The sequence below is a fragment of the Phaseolus vulgaris genome, chromosome 6 (assembly GCF_051622355.1).
Source record: "Phaseolus vulgaris cultivar YP4 chromosome 6, ASM5162235v1, whole genome shotgun sequence".
Classification (NCBI taxonomy): Eukaryota; Viridiplantae; Streptophyta; class Magnoliopsida; order Fabales; family Fabaceae; genus Phaseolus; species Phaseolus vulgaris.
In genome coordinates this window covers 13,963,256-13,983,875 of record NC_143503.1, presented here as the reverse complement: position 1 = coordinate 13,983,875, position 20,620 = coordinate 13,963,256, and the positions used below count along the sequence as shown (strand labels likewise).

General features: G+C 30.8%; 1 protein-coding gene across 1 annotated transcript; it reads left to right on the top strand.

Moving 5' to 3' along the window:
- The first annotated feature begins 10,110 nt into the window (after positions 1-10,110).
- Positions 10,111-10,749, top strand: LOC150027167 (uncharacterized). Its single transcript, XM_090303837.1, has one exon. It carries the CDS (start codon positions 10,111-10,113, stop codon positions 10,747-10,749), a length of 639 nt encoding a protein of 212 aa, XP_090159963.1.
- The last annotated feature ends 9,871 nt before the right edge of the window (positions 10,750-20,620 follow it).

The window sequence follows — 20,620 nt, the reverse complement described above, 5'->3', positions numbered from 1 at the left end:
GATGTGGCGAAGGTAACAGTTGAAAAAGTACGAGTACCTGATGCTTGTGTTCCACTACCTTCTGATGAGGTAACCACTGTGGCCAATGCATTTCAGACATTCGTTGCCTAACCCAGACACCTCAGTCGATTTATGCCACAATCTCATGTAATAATTTCATTTCATTATATTAATTTATATTTATATTTATATATTACATATAATTTAATACAAATGTTCTTTATTTTGTAGAAACCTCGTCGGAAACCAAGTCCGGAAAAGAAACATGATGTTCCCAGTTGACGATCCCATAGCTTCCTTAGGTCTAGTTACTAGACAGATTGGACAAAATCCTTTTGAAGTTCCCTAGCATGATACGTTTTTTCAAATAAACACTGAACTGCCACTGTTCATGTACAACATAAATTTATTAGAATTTGTAGCTGGGGATCAGGAGCTCAATATAAATATAATTAATTTTTTTATGATGTAAGTATCTTTACCTATATTTCAATTTACTTTATGTTAAATTATTATTGATTATGCTTTAACTAATAACTTGTAGGTTTTTGCATGAAGTTTGTCTCACTGAGGAGAAGGAAAATGTGTATAGATTCTTAGATCCTGCATATACTAATCCCATTGGACCAAAGGCATATGAGACCCAAGCATACATCATTAACACCTTGGAAAAAGAGGGAAAACAAATTTATTTATGCCCTTATATTAATGAGTAAGTTTAATTATATGTAGTCAATTATTACTATTTCATGTTTTAAATATTTACTAACTCTTTTCATGGATGATATAGGCATCATTGGTAGTTACTTGTCTTATCAATGGTTGATAAGACTGTTGTGTGGTTTTGTTCCCTACACAAGAAGATACCCACAAATCTTAAACTTTGTATGTTACTAATTAACCATCTACTAATGGGGTTTTGTATTAACTAGTTCATGACGTTGATATAACATCCTAAATTGTCGATCCAGTTAAGAATAAAGGTTTGTAATTTTTTCTTTCTATTTTCATTGTTTATCAATATACTAACTTTTACTTTTTATTGAATTATCGTGTATTAAACAACCAGGAAGCTATGAATGTGGCTATTACGTTAAGCAATGGATGATTACCATTGTAAGACTAGGCCTTAAAAGTGATTGAAAAAATGTAACATGATATGTTAAATTATTTTTATAATTTTTGAACATATATATATATATATATATATATATATATATATATATATATATATATATATATCTTATAAAACTAATTTATGTCAACCTTATTTTGAAATGCAGTTCTTCACGGATGAAGCACCAATGACTTCGGATGCCGTAGCATATGTGAGACATTCTTGATCCACATATTTCATAAATTTTTATAACTCTAGGATAGTTGATCAATAGTGTAGGGATATGTAATTTGATGTGTTTGTAATGTACATTTTGATGATCAATATATATTTGATTCTCTGAATTTATCTGAATTTCTGTATTTTTCTGACTAGGTATATATAATTGAACATATTTATTTTGTATGGGAATTAGCACTAAACAGATTGCACTAAAAAAAACCACTATTTACAAGGGCAACTATTTACCATAGTCGCACTTATAAATCTAACGCAGGATGTACGAATGCGACTATTACCATAACTGCACTTGTAAATGCTAAACCCTTAAACCATCTCACCTGATTCAGAAGCATATACAAATACGGCTACTAGGAATAACCACCCTTATAAATAGTATTTACAAATGCGGCTATATAGCCGCATTCGTATCTCGTTGATTTAGGAATGCGTGTTGATCAAATGCGTCTCTATAGCCGCCATTGTAAATGTAAAATAGCCGCCCTTGTTTAGCATTTCAGCACTAGTGTTTAATACAATTTATGGTTTTGGATATTTTTAATTTTTCTAAATTTATTCTATAAAGCATGTTTTTAGATTTTTTTAATTCTTGATAAATAATTTTTTTATTTAACAATTTTTTTGTTTTAAACTTATATGCTTTTATAATGTTTTTTTAAACTAAATAATTATATTGAATTTAATTTTAAATTAGTATTTTTATTTAATGTAATTCTTGAAATTTTAAAAATAATAAGATTGTATAAAATAAATAAAAATGATTAACACCTAAAGAAAAATAAATTTAATGAAGTGGTAGTTAATTTTTTATAATTATACTTAAGGTAGTAAGGTAAAAAAAAGTATTTTTATGAGAGTCAGTGTCACAAGTTGGCCTTCTAGTTAGGGATGACAACAGGTTTAACTATCTCATCTCTATCATCAAAGTAAAAATTAATCTTCATCTCCATCGTTATTCTCACATCTTTTGGTTATAAAATTTTTGTCTCATCCTCGGGAACATGTATATTGTACATGTGCTTGTACTCGCCCTTTACAATTTCAAATATTAATTAAATAATTATTTTATAAAAATAAAAATCATAGCAAAGGAAACATGATATTATCAAGTATTTAATGTCAAAGGAATACATATTTTCTTTTCTCCAATGTCAAATGTTAAGAAGGAAATTACAATTGTATAAATATCAAATATGAGTATCAAATAATAATTAGATAAAAGTCAAATAATTATATAAAATAGTAAAAATGATCAAATGTATGATCTAGAAATAAGTTACGAAACTAAGGACGAAAAAATAGTTAATACAAAATTTTTAGGTAGTTCTCATTTCTAAGTATGGTGGGTGGAGATTTCTGGGAGAGGAAGGTAAAGGTAGAAGTTGCTCTCTTTGGTGGAAAGATTTGAAAGAGGTATGGTCTTCGGAGGGTTGGGGGAGAAGTTTCGAAGATAGTTTCGAGTGGAAAGTAGGTGAGGGAAGGATATTTACTTCTGGAAGGATAGTTGGTTGAAGGGTGAGGCGTTGAAGAATGTATATCCAAGACTGTTTTCTATTAGTTCTAACAAAGACGCAAAACTGTTGGAGTTTGGTTCTTGCTCTAATGGAAGATGGGTTTCGCAACTAGCTTGGAGAAGGTCGTTCTTCGAATGGGAGAAACCGATGGCGGATCAGTTGAGTCAGCTTCTGCTTGGGGTTGGGGTTGCCCCAGGAGAGGTTGATAGTTGGATTTGGAAGGATGGGGGTCTCCAAACTTTTATAGTTAGTTCTGCCTACAACCTTGTCATGAAGGACAATGAGGCGGATACTTCGCCGCGGTTTTAGTAAGTTATGGAGGTGCAAGGCAGTTCCTTCTACAATGCTTATGGCTTGGAGGGTGTTGGAAAACAAGCTTGCTACTAGGGTAAATCTAAGTATAAGAGGGGTGCAGATAGAAAGGTCGAGGTCTGTATTGTGCGGGAAGGAGGAAGAGTCTTGTAGTCATTTGTTCTTCGGTTGCAGTTTCGCTTGGCGAGTTTGGTGTTTATGCTACAGATGGCTTGGGGTTCTGTTTGTGTCTCACATTGAGCCAAGGTTTAACTTTGATCAATTTAGGTTGAATCTACCTTCTGAGTCGGTTCTTATTGTTTGGAACACAATCTGGGTAAGGGTGGTTAGTGAAATCTGGAGTCACAGCAATCACATAATTTTGAAAAGAGGAGTGGCTGATGGGTCTGAAGTTTTTGCGTTGGTACAAGTAAAAGTTTGGTCTTGAGTCTCTACAAATTCCCGGTTAGTTTCGTTCTCCTTTTCTAATTGGTGTTTGGAACCAATGGAGTGTATGAGGTTAGTTTCTTGAAGTTTATATAGGTTTAGTAAGGGCAAGGTTTTGTGAATTTGACATATATTTTGATTTATAATATATTATGAATTTTGTAATTATATTATCCTTTTTGGAACGTATAGAAAATTGAGACTGGTAGGAACATTGGTTGAGCTAAGATGTGGAAGATCACACACAAGAGGAAGAATGACACGTATGTTAATGATGAAGCTATGGAGATTGGGGTAACTTCTAATTATATCAGTTTTGAACCTCTCATTTGCTTCTTTATGTTGAACAGAGTAATTGTTTTTGGTATATACTATTTTTGAGACATATTATTTTGGACTGTTTTGGATATTGTTTTGGACTACTTTGGATACTGTTTTGGGAACATATTGTCTCTGCCAAGGGTATATATAGTTTTGGACTATTTTGGATACTGTTTTGGACTGTTTTGGGTTATTTTGGATATTGTCTTGGACTGTGTTTGGGAACATATTGGCTCTGCCATGAGCTAATTCTGGTTGCTTCCATTGTTATGTAGGAAAAAATTGATCAGCTAATGTTGGAAAATCCAGACACTGCATCACATATATGTCCAAATGATCTAGTTGGTGTTATTTTTGGAAAGGAGCATCCAGGGAGGGTCAGATGACATTCATATGGAGTTTTTCCTACCCTTGCTTTCAGGAAATCTAGAATAAGATTAAGTATGAGTCATGGTTCCTCTAGTGGTGGGTTGAAGAAAAGGTAGACTAGAAGGAAACTGAACTTGCAACTGTAAGGATCCAAATGCATACTCTACTAGCCTACATTGCTTCCAGACCAGACGTGTCGAAACATTTTGCTCCAATGGCAACAAATTTGGTACTAGCATCTATTAATGAGGTATAAATTACTATACTTAAAATTTTATTATAACACTATTTTTATTTATTTTTTAAAAATTGTCAATTAACTATAAACATATTTTAACTTATTCCGGGCACCAGATCTTGGAAGTGGTGCTCCATCACCAAACCAGAATATAAGATCAAGTGGAGGCATTAAGACAAATTAGTATTGAGAGTTTAGTTGTAATATGTTTAGAAAGTGAACAATTTATATTTTGACAATTTAATTTACTTGTTGTTTGGACTATTTTGACATTAACAACTTTGTTCTCTCAATGAATGAATGAAGTCATCTTTTGATTATTATATTTATCAATTTTAATTATATTATGAAGTATAATTATATTATGAAACTTAACTGTTTAATGAAATTTAATTATAATATGAAATTAAATAATATTATAAAATAGAATTAAATAAATTATTATAAATATTAAAAATAAAATTAAATATTTAATTTTCAAATTATGACAGTTATAAATGTTATTTATTATAAACATCATACTATACCGTATTAAGTGGCGTTTAAAGCTGCCACTATTTACGCTGGAATTGGTTTACCCAGTTTTAAAATTAAGGCATTTATAACTGACGTAAATTACACGCTTAAAATCGCCACTTTATACAATGCATTATATGGCGTCTGCTACAACGGTTCTCAATTGACCACCACATTAAACTTCGTGGCGGCAAGAATTCTGGCGGTACGCGCACGGTACTGTTACAGACGTACAATGTGGTGGTTAAAAACGCCAAGTTATATGAAAATAACCGCCACCACATACATGTTTTTTTTTGTAGTGTGGACGGGAAATGTTCTCGTTGGTTGACCTTAGTGGGACTGGATGGAGAGCTCCGCTTCTAGTCTGTCTCCTTTTGGTGCACTGGAACAATACTCGGCTGGGACAGAGGGAGCTCTACCCGTTGATCACACTCCAACGATCAAGTCAGTGAGAGCATAGAAAATAACTATTCAATTTTAGTCTTAAGTATTTAGAAACAACCTACCATTACCGGGGGTCTCAAGCCCCTTTTATAGATTTCCCTTGAACTACTTCTACTAATGAGAACATAATCTCAACAACAAACATATAATCATAATAGAAAACCACATGTTCACGTGCACCTCTTATCTTTGGGTGCTATAACAACAAAAAATATTTTGTCTGCATGTGCACCATTATTCTCGGGTGCTAACAACATTATTCTCAACAGCTTTTATTGGCATTTAATTAACGAATGTTATAAACAAACAAAATATTCCTTCTATTTTAACTAATTTTTTCGATTTGTCTTACCAGCGCTTGGGCCGAGCTCCTGGGTCACCCTTTGGACCCATGTTGACCCAAAAATCGAGTTGACCATACCAAAGTGCTAGAACCAAGGTCCCGAGCACTTCTGTTTAGTACACCTAATAATTTATATAGATGGTCAGTACACCTAATAATTTATATAGATGGTTATTGTATGTTGGTACTGAAATAAAATTGAATTTTTGTGATTGGTTATTGTATCTTTGATTGAAAAATAAAATAAAATAGATTATAATTTATAAATTATTAATGTAATTATATATATATATATATTAATTATAAAAAAATTTCTTTTTTCTCTAGGTGCAGCTTGAGTGGGAGGACTTCTTTCACTTGTTTTTATATATTTTCTATACTAATTACATGTTTATCGATTTATAATTTTTGCTAAAAATTATCCTTATCAACTTTTCCTAACTTAGCTCTTTGCTTGTCTTGAAGCAAACCTCCTTGTAGGTAGGTACAGGTCTTAAGCAACAATGATTAGTTTGATTTTTGTCAGAATTAGTTCAGAACTGAAAAGTCATCATTACTTATGTTTTGAGCATAAGTGTTTGCATACTTAAGTACAATACACATGCAGTTTATATCATATAAGGCTTTTTGAGTCATGCAAATTTTCCCAATTCAGTCTCATTCTCAACCCAGCTAGCTCTTTACACTCAACTGGATTTAAAAATTCTCAAACAATTTTTGTATTTCATTTATATCTCTTAAGATAACACAACAAGCATGTGTGGCGTTTCTGGCTAAGATAGGTATATCAATTTTATTTATTTATATTATTATTTCATTATTTTTATTGTCTGTTTTGGGCTTTTAAATAGGCTTGAAAACATCTTACGGTTAGTTTATATGATCCATGCTATGTGCTAGCTTTTGAGCTTAAAATTCAACACAACCATTTTAAGATTCTGAAATCACTTATATGATTGTTTTCTTGCTTTGTGGCTCTATCAGTTCTCAGGTGGGTACTCGGTTTGATGAAATGACTTAATCCTTGAGTGAATTTTCTGTAGTGTACAATATGCACCTCAGTGTGCTTCTCCTTGGAGCTCGTTTTTTTTTTTTTCATCAGCAATGAATAAATAAAATTAAAGAGATACTTCAGGGTATCCCAACCCATATACAGTGTGCTTCTTCTTAAAGCTCTTGATGATGTTAATGCAGTAACTCATGACTTATCAAGCAATATCAAACCCTGTACTACCAATACATTATATGTTCTACTCAAGAACCAAAGATGTTGTATGGTGTTCTTAACTTGTATACGATTGAGACAGCTGAAGTGTCCCATTTTTTATTTTATTTATTCTTTATTAATAAAAAAAATATTATATGTTCTACTATTCTATTTACACACAGTAATTTAAAAGTTAACTAATGAAATCACAAACTAAACCTAACACAATTACTAAACAAACATTTAAAGTAAACCAGATGCAAAAAAATAACATAGCAATTCAATGCATGACACAAACTCAGTTAGTTGTCTTCATTCCTGAAGTTGTTGAACTTGAATTCAACCATTTTGAAGCTTTTTTGTGATATTCATCAAGGAAAACATGCTTCAGATGAGGAGGCAACGTTTTTACTTCAACTTTTCACAAGCTTTTGGATGTCCTCCACTTTCAATTTCTATGGATATAGTTTTGGAACATGCATCTCTAAATTCTTCAAGCATCTTCAATCTCTATTTCCTCTTCAGTGAAACTGTCATACAATGATTATTTTATCTATGACTTGGCATGTGTAATTGCTTTTCCTCATTCTCATTTAATTCCTATATTTTTTTGAAAAAGTTCACTACATCTAGTTGTCAATTCCATCGTTACTAATCTAATCAATAAACTTAATTTCATCTAATAAATTATAGATAAATATTTGTATATATTTGATATTAAACTCAACAATACTTAAAGACCAACCTATACTTATCTGAAAAATTGATAGATTTAGCTATAGGTATTTTCTTTATGCATTATATAGAATAAATATTTATTTTATATAACTACTATATGTAATAAATAATGATATATATATATATTAACATATGATTATGTCCAGTTCTCCCATTTTTATTATTTTATTATTTTTTTTTTTAATAATACGTTTTTTATAACAATAATTTTTGTTAGTTGAAGTGTTGTCAAAGTTAAGTATGAAATTTTTTATAATATATATATATATATAAATATATATCATGTGATAATTAAAATTTATCATAAATAAATATGTTATATTTATGATAAATAACTTATATTTTGATATCTTTACTTCTAATTATTAATAATTTATTTCTAAGAAATATTTAATTTCAACTTAGAATATAAAAATTAGATAAGTTAAATACTTCAGTTCATATTAAAAACATATATCCCATATATTAGGAGTGTATTTTGATTTTTATTATTAAACTATATATTTCAAAAATATTTTTACCTGTTAAATCATTCAGCTATAATATTAACAGAATAATATATATATATATATATATATATATATATATATATTACAAGTGTATTTCCAGATATAAGATATAAGTTAATAATTTTTATTTCACTCATATTTTAATGTTTTTTATATAGTTATATCTATCAAATGTATTGTAGTATTTTAAATAATAAGTACAGTTTTTTAATGTTATCATAATAATAATTTTTGTAGTTTTATCAGCATTTATTTCAATTTAATATTTTTTATGTTATTTTTTTTTCATTTATAAGTACGGTTTGATTTATATTTTAATTCTTAAAATGACTTTTGTTCAATATTTTAGTTATCTTTAATAGCATGGTGAACCTGAATAGGCAATCAGTGTTTGTTTAACAATTTAACAATTATTCTGATTATTTTAAAATCGTCTTTATAAGATAAAGTTCTTATAAGTATAAAAAAAATTATAAACCTATACTTAATTGATAAAAAACAAGATTTTTAAAGATTGAATATATCGATTAGTTAATGCAATCAAAATATATCCTTATTATATACACCGTAATTATATTGAAATGATGAAATCAAGAACAGCTAGGATTGAATATTAATTGATTAATCTAATCGATAAGAGTATTAAACACGTATTAATTACTATAACTAAATATTATAGTATTTTGTTGTGAATATATATATATATATATATATATATATAAATATATATATATATATATATATATATGTATATATATATATATAACTATATTTGCATACGCAACAAAATCCTATTTTATAATATATAATAACTATATTAATTGAGTAATGTAACAAGAATATATCTTAATATATACAACTTAATTGTACTTAAAAGATAAAATCAAGATATGCTAGGACTAGGATTTAATGCATTAACTGAATAATATATATTACACTGGAATGATACGATCAAGATTGCTTAAGATTGAATATATGAATTGATTAATTTAATCAGAATATAAATTCATCATACGTGCCTTAATTACACGTAACTTAATTACTATAATTAAATAATAATTAGTTACGAATAAAATAAATATATAAATAAATCATATATTTTTACGGAAAAAAATATCAATATAGTGATGTGATGTGACATCTTTCTACTTACCTCTTTTTTATAATAAAATAGATTACAATGATACTTTGAAAATTTTTCAAATTATATTTATAATTCTGGTTTATTTCACTCACAGTAGTTTTAGTAATTAGGATCCAAGTGTAATACTTCTAAAATTTAAAGTTACATCTATATAATAAAAAATAATAATAATGTTTTTAAAATGAAAAGCGGTTTGTGTATAGGGGATTTTAAAAAACGGAAATATCAGTACGGTGATTCCTGTTACATTTATTTACCGGATAAAATTTTCTTATATATGAATTAGATTTTTCTTGTCACAGCGATACTACTATAACGTGTTGAGGTTGAATAACCAACGATTATGTCAATATCATGATGCCACGTGCATTTTGCATACCCAAGAAAATCCTCTTTTAAAATATATAATACCTAAATTAATTCATTATAATATAATAAGAATATATCTTTATTATACACAATTTAATCATATTCAAGATAAATATCAAGATATTCTTGGACTAGGATTTAATGCATTAATTCATTAATATCATATATATTTATCATTCTATATATATATATATATATATGAATTGGATCTTTCTATCATCCTCATATAGAGAATAGTTTCTTTCTGAAAAGTTTGCAGAATAGTATACTTTGTTTCGTTTTCCATAACATTGAGAAAGAATGCAGTCACAACGATACTACTATAACGTGTTGAGGTTGGATAACCAAGACACAACGATTGTGTCTGGTGATACTTTCAATTTCCACATCAAAATTGTATATCACTCAGTTGACACAGATTCAGAAGGGTTACAAAATCTGTTTTCTTCATTATCAATTCCCTCTAATGATTTCTTTCGAGAGGGTCAAATTTTCTTACAGTCGCTTTTGTCAGGCTTAAGCTTCCCCATTGAATCCATTGATGAAATAACAGAAGGGGTAGCTTCCTCAGTTCAAGAACTGTTTGAAGTTGGTAGCATTGATGATTATCTCCCTTTGGAATCTCAACACCAAGTCATCCCTTTATTTGTGACAGTTATAATATTGGATTTTGGAAATCATGCAGCTGGGGAAGAATCGTGGGAGGTTTATAGAATGAATCAGTCGAATGAAACCATAACAAAGACCTTCTTGAAGAAATGTACGGTGGTGGAAGGGAGTGATGATTGTTGCATCTGCTTAGAAGAGTTGAATATCAACTGCGAGTGCTACACAATGCCATGCCATCATGAGTTTCATCTACACTGTATTCTCACATGGCTCAAAACTAGTCGCGTCTGTCCCTTGTGTCGTTACTCTTTGCCAACCCTTGACAACTAGCAGCAATCTTACACAGAAACTATTTCAGTATGTTTGATAAATTCATATAGAGTTTCTTTAGTGATTCTTGAGTTGTAGCAAGAGTAGTTATCAAGATTTTGTAATACATTTTTGTTTATTAAATTCAGTGGATTATTGGTTGATATTAGTGTCAAAGAATTTCCAAAGCTATTAGTTTGTGTGCAGAAATTCTGAAAGTTTTAATTCCTAGTTTACTGCATAATGGATTCTACGATCTCATATCAAACTTGAGAATTTCCTAACTCAAATTCTATTCTTGGTCAGTTTAAAGGATATGGATATTATGTTGGTAGGGTTTTAGCTTCTATGAAAGTTAAAGGTATTGGTTTAGTACCATAAAAAGATTCATATATGTTAACCACCTAAATATGCGTAATACAGTAATAGACCATTCTACTGTCATATTTGTTTAAATTAAGTAGTTGAAGTTTGAGAAGCATGTTACAAGTTTGAGTTAGATGGACCTATTGTGTGCAAATTAATTAGTTTTCTCTGTTTAAAATTATGCCACGGACAAAAAGGTATACAAAATAGATATTTTAAGCCTAATCTTAGGATCTAAACAAGCCGGACACCATTTTCTTTCTAAACTTGTATCTTGACTAAGTTTTAAACAAAAACGAATACATGCAACAATCTTGAACTCATAGTCCATATGTTGTATGGACTCTGTAGGCAACTGATTCCATAAGGAAGATTGAATATTGAATGAAACCTAAACTCAATTTGTCTTTTATCAACTCAAGATAAATTATATAATATAATAGATGATGGATAAAAAATACTATGCATAAATATTTTTACTGGTTCATCCAAAATACTAAGTCTATGTCCAGTTTTTTTAAGCTCCCCGCTTAACCACCTTAAGTTTAGATACCTCTCGAGGTAATAAGTATTCTCCACCTCTCCAATTACGTAAGTATTTTCTACCTCTCCAAGTATACAAGTATTTTTCACCTCTTCCCAGACACACAAATATTAAACACCTCTCCAGACAACAAGTATTGAACACCTCTCCAGGAAAAGTCTTAATCTCTCACTAAGACTAAGACCTCTCAACAAGTGAGAAAAACACTCACTCTTGACAAGAGAACAAAAAGTGAAATCTAATAGGGTAATCTTCACACAGTGAAAGATTTACAATACAAGGCTCACTCCCCAAACTATATGGGTGCTCTTAATAGTAGCTTTGAAATATTCTCTTAACACACTAAGACAATGAACGCTTAGTCGTTTGTAGTAATGTTTGTATACTTGTATGCTTTTTTGTTTTTCCTTTTCATCTTCAAGGTCTTCTTTTAGTTCCAATGTGAAAGTTGATTCATTAATATTGTACTCTCTAGGTATCCTTCATTTTTGTGCATTATTCATTATCTTCATCACGTCGGACGCTAAATATGGCAACTTTTTCTTTGATTATATTATTTGCGCCTTTGAGCATATGAACCAATTTGAATTGTTTCTTTTATGATCTTTGAAGTGAACGTTAATCCTTAAATGCATGTGACTGATTCTTCAATCATATCTCTGTCACTTATTTCACTGCAATTACCTTAGACGCTGAATATGGAAATAACTGCTTTGTCATTAACTATGCGTCTCTGGTTTCTGATTCTCTTACTTGAGTTTGTGAACGTTGAGGTATGATATTGATATTCCTTGAATCACGTTCTGCACTGCTTTAATGCGCTTTTCTACTCTGTATCACATTCTTCACTTTGTAATAAGTGTATAATTGTAATAGAATTCATAGGCAAAATGGCATGTAAAATAGGAGAAAATTGTACAAATATCAGTAAGAAGCATGCCAAATCACTCCAACCAAAGCTACATATGAAGAACATAAAGAGAAGAAAAAAGCTACGGAGAATTATGCAAAAAAACAAACCAAACAAGGATACCACATTAGAGCCAATTCGTCCAACACATGGGAAAGGGCTCATCGAATGGAAATTTTCCAAAACGCTGAACGCACCTACATCCACTGAGCGAATTAAGGCCATGACATCCAAGAAATCCTAGAATAAGGAGGTTGAGCAAAAAAGCAAAATCAAAATAGTTGAGCACATAAGAGTCCTTCACCATGAAGAAAACCTAAATTCGATCAGAAAGGGCTCAAGCCAAAATGAACAAAGAGGAGATCAAAAGGATTTCACTTAGAGCCTATGTGAAGCCAAACATCCCTCATGATTAAGATTTGGCAGGGATTAGCAAGATATGGAGCCAATCTTTGACTTTGAAACTTCAAAAAGCCAAAGATTAAAATATTGAAGCCAAAAGGAATGCTTAAGAAGAAAGCTAATTTGTTGGGTTGTGCTGAGCGAAGCACTAGCCTCCTCAGAAATCCTTGAATCCCAATTCTAAAATCTATAAATAGGACATTGGGGTAACGTCCAAAGCATCAAGAGGCAATTAGGTATTAAGAGGATGTGAAAGAAAGTAAAAGGCCTCAGAACATTAAGAGGTACTAAGAGATTTAAGTTAGAAGGAATAAGTGAGATCCTTAAAGAGGCTTAGATAGAGAAATTATGTTGATTTAGGCTCAGAGAGTCTAAACTTCAAAATCCAATCAAGTCAAGAAGGCCAAAACCTTAGAAGAAGTGAGGAATAATCTCTGGACAAGAGAGTACAGAAGCCAAGCTGGCCACAACATTCAAGGATATGTGTTTGTTGTAAATTAGCTTCTTATCATGCATTGTACTTTAAGACTTTATTATGAGGTGTTAAATCTATTTTGTTGGGATTGGATGACACTGTGATATTTCTAGAGTTATATTGTTGTTTATAGATGCATGTTTCTCTTTTATATTAAATTTCCTTGGGTTTGGTAGGTGTTTGATGCTCAATGATGAGGAACGACCACTGATTATTCATACACTACTGTAAAAATGTCTTTATACAACTGTTTTTACAGCCATTAGATGGTGATTTTAGAGCCCTGGTTTATGCGAATATTATCTATAATTTTGAATTATAGAGACAACACAATCGTAGTCTATTTATACTGCTATATGCGACGATTCCTGATGTGAGTTGATTTTAAATTGGCACATTTTAAAGGTTTCACTTTTGTTTAAGCTTTTAGAATTAGCAGAAAATGACGAGAAGCTCAAAGAATATTGTCACTGGACACGAACTTAACCAAGTGGTTAAGTGTGAATGTTTTCTTCTAGAGAACAAAAGAGAAAAAACACAATAATAAAGTGAAAATGATGATTGCAAGAAATGGAAACAAAGCAAGATAACAAATATCCAAAGGATGATGGAATGGAAAATGAATATAAAGAACACAATTGAAAGGAATTATGGAAGGAATAATGGAAGGCATAATGGAAGAAAACAAACGAGAGAGATGAGAAAAGCTTATGGAGGAATGATGGTGGTCACGACACTTGGAATGAGAGATGATCCTGAACCACTCAAGAACACACATCACTCCTTGGCAAACACCACACCACTCCAAGAATGTTGATCTTGATCCCCTCAAGAACACACAACACTTCTTGGCAACACCAGTACAAAAATACAATTATTAAGAAGGGAATAGAATACACCTAGATGAATCACAAGATTAAAGATCAGAATACAAGACCTAATCATATTCCACACACTTGAGATGATCCAAAAGCTCTTTGAAAACTTCAAAACTCTCTTTGATTAATCTCTCTCACTTAGTTAATGCATAGGAGCATAAAACCACCTTTTTATCTTTCAATCAAAATGGTTAAAACAGTTACAACAAAAGCTCAAAAGTAGTTGGAATCATTTAAAACAGAAAAACCACTTAACAAAATTATGTTAAGGTTTTCAGCAAAACAATCGATTGATTTTTCGAAATAACCGATTGATTTTTATTTGACAGCATTAAAATCCACTAAGTGTCAAATAACCTGTAGTTTTGAAATTTCAACCTGTTGAAATTTGTTTGACAGCAAAGGCAAAGACAAAGCTTTTACAAATCATTTTAAAATCTACTAAGTGTCAAACAACCTGTTGTTTCAAAATTTCAACCTGTTAAAATTTGTTTGACAGCAAAGGAAAAGACAAAGCTTTTTCAAATCATTTTAAAATCTAGTAAGTGTCAAAACAACCTGTTGATTCGAAATTTTAACCTGTTGTAATTTCACTTCTTTTAGAAAATCCATCTTTTCAAAATGTTAAAGATTCAATTGAACTTAGATAAACTTAAGGAGTGAATTAACAAGTTTCAAACAACTAGACATACACACACAACAAAAGCAAGATCTTCAAGCTTTCCACTTGGATTTGTAGACATCAAAGCATCTTGTTCAACAGTCGCCACTTGAAGTATGCTCTCACAAGATAATACCCACAATTTAGAAGAAAACACTCACTAAACACTCAAGCAGAGTTTCTTTTCTATTCAAATTCAATATAAAAATACAAGAGGCAAATCATTCTATTTATAACAGAGAGTGCCTTAGAAAACAAGAGAGAGGGAGGGGGAAAAGTAGGCGGGCAGGTCAAGTCCCCTACGTCAATATGGCCCACCATTGGAAGGTTTCTAAAAGGTAGGGTAATGGAGTGTTAACCTAGGTGGCGCATGGAGAGAAAGTGAACTTCAACCAAGCCTAAATTACTAAGTACACTCTACTATAATGAAATTAAAAGTAATGAAAATAACTAGTGCTCAGATCCAATCATGTGGGCTCTGCTCCCGGTAATCCTCTGAGGAATGATAGGCTTAGATGCATTGGCTATGGACAACTCCTAACCTAGCCCTAGGTCTTATGTTACTCCTGGTCATCATTCTGAAGGGTTGGGCTAGCTTAGTGGTTGTTTTATCTCTTAAGGTTCCATCAATTCCTCTTAGAACCTTTGCCTATAGCATACGTAAGATACAAAAACAAATAAGGTCCAAAAAAGGGTATAGGTGACTGTTCTAAGAGGAACCATCGTCTATACCTTTGTCTGACCCCTTTTTCATTGAAATCGTCCAACCACAAACACCCACGGAATAAGAAGGATGAAGACCTAAAGTTTTGTAAGCATTTACTTGCACATATAGGCCTAATTGGCATTTTTTTTTTATCTTTTGTAGGTCCACTAAAGAAGACAATGTTATAATTTCAAGGCTAAAACAAGAGGGGGTGGGTGAATTGTGTATGCAAGATTTTCAAAAAATTTGAAGGTTTAATGAAAGTCACAAGCAGAATAAAAGATATAGAACAAGATCAACCAAAATCAAATATGTTTCTAACTTGATTCCAGAAAATCAATCGGTTGTTTCTTCGATTCAACCGATTGTTTTTATCAGCAATATATAAAAACCAAATTGAAACAGATTTAAATGAGATAAGGGGAAGAGAAATCAACACAAAAGGTTTATACTAGTTCACTCTTAACTAAGAGTTGCATTCAGTCCCCAGAAACCACTGTGTATTCCACTAAGTGATCAGCCACATATTACAAACCACATACACCAAAGAAGTGATATTGAACCTCTCAAGAACACACACTTCCTTTGGCAATTATAACACACCACATATCAGAACACCCTCTGACTCTATGCAAACTCTTTCAAAAGCTTCTGAGTGTAAAACAACCGGTTGAAACGATAAAACAACTGGTTGTTTTTTCACTTCTCTTTGAAAACATATCTTTTTAAAAGGTTTCAAGATTAAATGGCCTTGGATCAATTCTTAAAGAGAATTACAAATTCAAACAATACAAAATACTCAACAAAACAAGCAGCAACATGACTTCACACAATTCTTCAAGATTTGGAGTCATCAAAGTCTTTGTTCAACAAACAATTCTAGGATGAAGAAAGGAATAAAACATATCCAAGAAGACCTCCAAGCCTTCCTAACATCAGTTAGAACATTGGTCATAAGAACACAAGAAGATTGATTCTCAGCTGACTTCAAAGGAAGCAAGTCAACATCATTTTGGGGCCAATCTTTAGTTTCTTTAATTGTATAAAATAGTTTAATATTTCACGGGCCATGTATTAGGCCTGTTAACATAGGATAATTGAGCCTTGTATTTTAGGACAAATAGAGTAGGATTTTGGGCCATGTATTCGGGTTAGGGGTATAATAGGGTTAGAATATGATCAATGTCATAAGACATTTAGGGTTACATTTGGGATTCTTTAAGCCCAATGTAAACCCTATACATCCAAGAAAAGTTGCACACAAAAGAAGGACAAAATTAACATGTGTTACACATAGGAGAAGGCGTGTAGAGTGTGACTAGGCATGAAGAGTGTAACTAGCCACATGACACTTCCTCAATAGAGAAGATTTGCACTAGTGAAGAGGTAACACTTGTTAAACTCTTATTTGAGAGGATGACACTTGTCAACCTTTCATTTGAAAGGGTCAAGGCACATGAAAGCATGAGCTCCACTTAACACACTCTCATTGACTATTCTAAATCTAGGGTTGTAATTTGAATTTGAATTTTTGAATTTTGGCTCTCTTTTGGGCTAATCCTAACACTATAAATAAGTGTGTTAGTCTCTTGTAAAATTAGATTGGAATTGATTAGCGTTATACTGCCAAATTGTAGCCTAAACACTTGCCTAAGCTCTCTTTAGGATACTCTTCCTCTTAGTCTCTCCTAGAACATTTCATAGTGAATTGGCCTAACCTTTCACTATGCTATTTTCATCTCTCCACTATAAATTCTTGGTTCATTGTTTTACTTCCTCCACATTTCCTCAAGCTCCTCTCATCATCTTCCAAAGATAAGCAACAAAATACATAAGTATAGAGAATTTAGTCCATGTGAATTTTTTCTTCCTTTTAAACTTTGTATTTTTGATTCTTATGGCCTCAATTCGCTCAGTACATCTCATTAATGCACAATGATTAGGAAGTTCTTCAATGCTTGTTCTCTGGAACCAATCCACTTAGCCTATCTTTATACGCTGTGTGGATTGATCTTTTTTTATATTTTTGTTTATTTGTTGTTTTTTTTTCTCTAAGATTTCTTAGATTATTCTTCTTCTTTTATGCTCCTCTCCAGTCAAGGCTTTCTTTGTGGGGTTTTGCATGAATTTAGTTAAGGTTATTTTTCTATGTACTTTACACATTATGAATGCTTAACTTACTATGAATTTTACAACAATTTAACTCTTATCAGTTGTTTGATGAGTTTATAAAGCACTGTATAGTTGAGCTTTCTTGGTGCTTATGTATTCGCCCAACTAGTTATGCCTTTGGGATCGTATGATGATATCATTTTAGGTATCCATGAGTAATGGGATCACATGACGAGACCTTCTTATTGAGATCCTCTAATCAACCTTGTGAGATTGTCTTGTGCATTTATTCTCATATGAACTATTTATTTTGACAATATTATTTAAATGTTATCATGTAAACTCTTAGAGATTTGTCCAATCACTGAGACCAAGATAGGATCATTTGAAGGTCTTTAACTAGACTATCTAACAAATTTTTTCATTGTTGTAAGATCATCTAGTGAGTCTTTGTTCATCTTCTATTATTAAGATCACCTAATAATGCACATGAGTGAGATTTCTTATAAAACATAACACACCTTTTAATGTTTGTTATCAAAATGTTTAGACTTTTGTATCAAGAGACTGATAGATCGTCTAGCGTCTTAACAAAGTGAATAGATTGTAATCTTTTTTAAGTGTATAAAACCATGTTGTATTAATGTTGAGTAGAACTTGTAGAACCATTGTCTAAAAGCTTGTATAAGTCCAATATAAACTTCTTTAACTTACAAAATAGTCTTTGTTGTTTTGTAACATGAGAAATATTCATGTATACTTACTCAAATAACTCACAATCTAAGAATAGATTGTTGATATTTACCTACTATAGGTTCCAATTTTTTGTAACAACTATTTTAATAAGATCCGATCCTAACAGAAGTAAGTTTTTTTTTTCATAATTTTGTTCAATTATTTCTAAGTTCAATAAGTCATTTTTTAATCCGCTTATTACAGGCCAGGCCAAATTCTCTCAATGTAGGGAAAATTGACTCAACATTTTCATCTTGGCTTAGCCATTTTTAGCTCATCCCTAAAATTTGTCTTTGAGCTAATCTCTTTAGAACACGGGCAATGCTCTTAGCCAAGTTTTGCTTGTTGAGTGCTTTTTTCCAACCTCACTATATGGAGTGAATTCACCAATGCACGATCTTGAACAATATAACTTATTTGTACTCCTAGGCTAAGAAAATTGCTGCATAATTTGATTTTATTTAGTCTTAAATTTGCACGCACATTCGGATTACATCCCTATTCATGTTCGTTTTTGTCTACATTTGTCTACATTTAAGCAATAAAAAGAGGTTTTGATCATTAATTCATCCACGGATACTACTACATATATAATAATTAGTAACATAAAAAAAATTACTAAATCAAAGAAAATGTTACTAATATAATTTAATAACATTTTATGGAATGTAATGTATATTGAATGTTTCTAAAAGAATTTAGATATCAATAGAAACATTTATAAAAATGTTACTAAATACTTTTAATAACATTTACTTAATAAAAATATTACATTTTAAAAATGTTACTAAATTTGTTAGTAATGGTTTTTTAAGAAAAAATAACATTATAAAAATGTTATTAAAAATATTTGGTAACTTTTTTTTAATAAAGAGGTAACATTTAAAAATATTATTAAATTTTTTAATAATATTTTTAATAAAAAAGTAACATTATGAAAATATAATTAAAAATGTTTAGTAATTTTTTTAATAAAATTGTGACATTTTAAAAATATTACTAAATCTTTTTAATAATTTTTTTAATAAAAAAGTAACATCATAAAAATGTTACTAAATATGTTAAATACTTTTTTTTAATAAAGAGATGATATTTTAAAAATGTTATTAAATTTTTTTAGTAATATTTTTTAATAAAAAATAACATTATTAAAATGTTACTAAACCTTTTTATTTAAAAAGTAATATTTTAACATATTTTTCAAATACTTCAATAACTAAATTAAATTGATTATATTAATGGTGCAAACTAAACTATTAAAAAGATTATTATTATTTTTTTAAAAAAGTGCAATTGTTTTCATGTTGTCAGATATTCTAACTTCATTATTCCTAATCATAAAACTAGATTGGTGGATGATTCTTTTGGTAGCAATTTTTTTTTTATCAATAGACAAATGAATTAAAAGATACACTTTATGAATGTTCCAACCCATATACAAAGATTGGCTTATAAAAACAACAAGCAAGACCTAGACTCTTTGACACTTGTTTTAACAAAACAAAAAAGAGTCTTAAACAAAAGAGAGAACCTACACAACAAAAGGCTAAAACAACACCAAAGAATAAGGCCACAAACTAAAATAATTTATGCTTTACAAACAGCTACTAAACCTGAAAATACCAGTGCCTACTAGGCTTCTTAAAAAAGCATCAAAAGGCACCAAAACTGCAGCTAAAAAACAACGTCTATGCAGCACACAAGCACAAAAACCAGAACAGATACCTTTAGAACCAGCTGCAGCTTAACACACCACCCTCCCCGAAAGAGTTGCACCATCCAAAACTAGCATGAGAGATGACCAGAAGAGGCGAAGTGGGCAGAGATAGCGGAGCGGGGTATAATTATGATTTTGTTACCTTCTTCTTCTCGAACTTCTCACATGGTATGGGTGAAAGGGATATGGTCAATGTATTTCAAAAATGGGCAAGGGTGAAGGAGGTTTTTATCTCAAGTAAACTTAACAAATGGGGAAGGAGGTTCGGATTTGTGAGTTTCTACGACGTAAAAAACGTGGTGCGACTTGAAAGAGAGCTTGACCATATCTACATTGGAAATAGGAAGCTCCATGTGAATATTCTGAAGTATAGGAGGTATCAAGAG

Coding starts and splice junctions, on each gene's coding strand:
- LOC150027167 (XM_090303837.1), top strand. CDS start 10,111: ATGCAGTCACAACGATACTACTATAACGTGTTGAGGTTGGATAACCAA.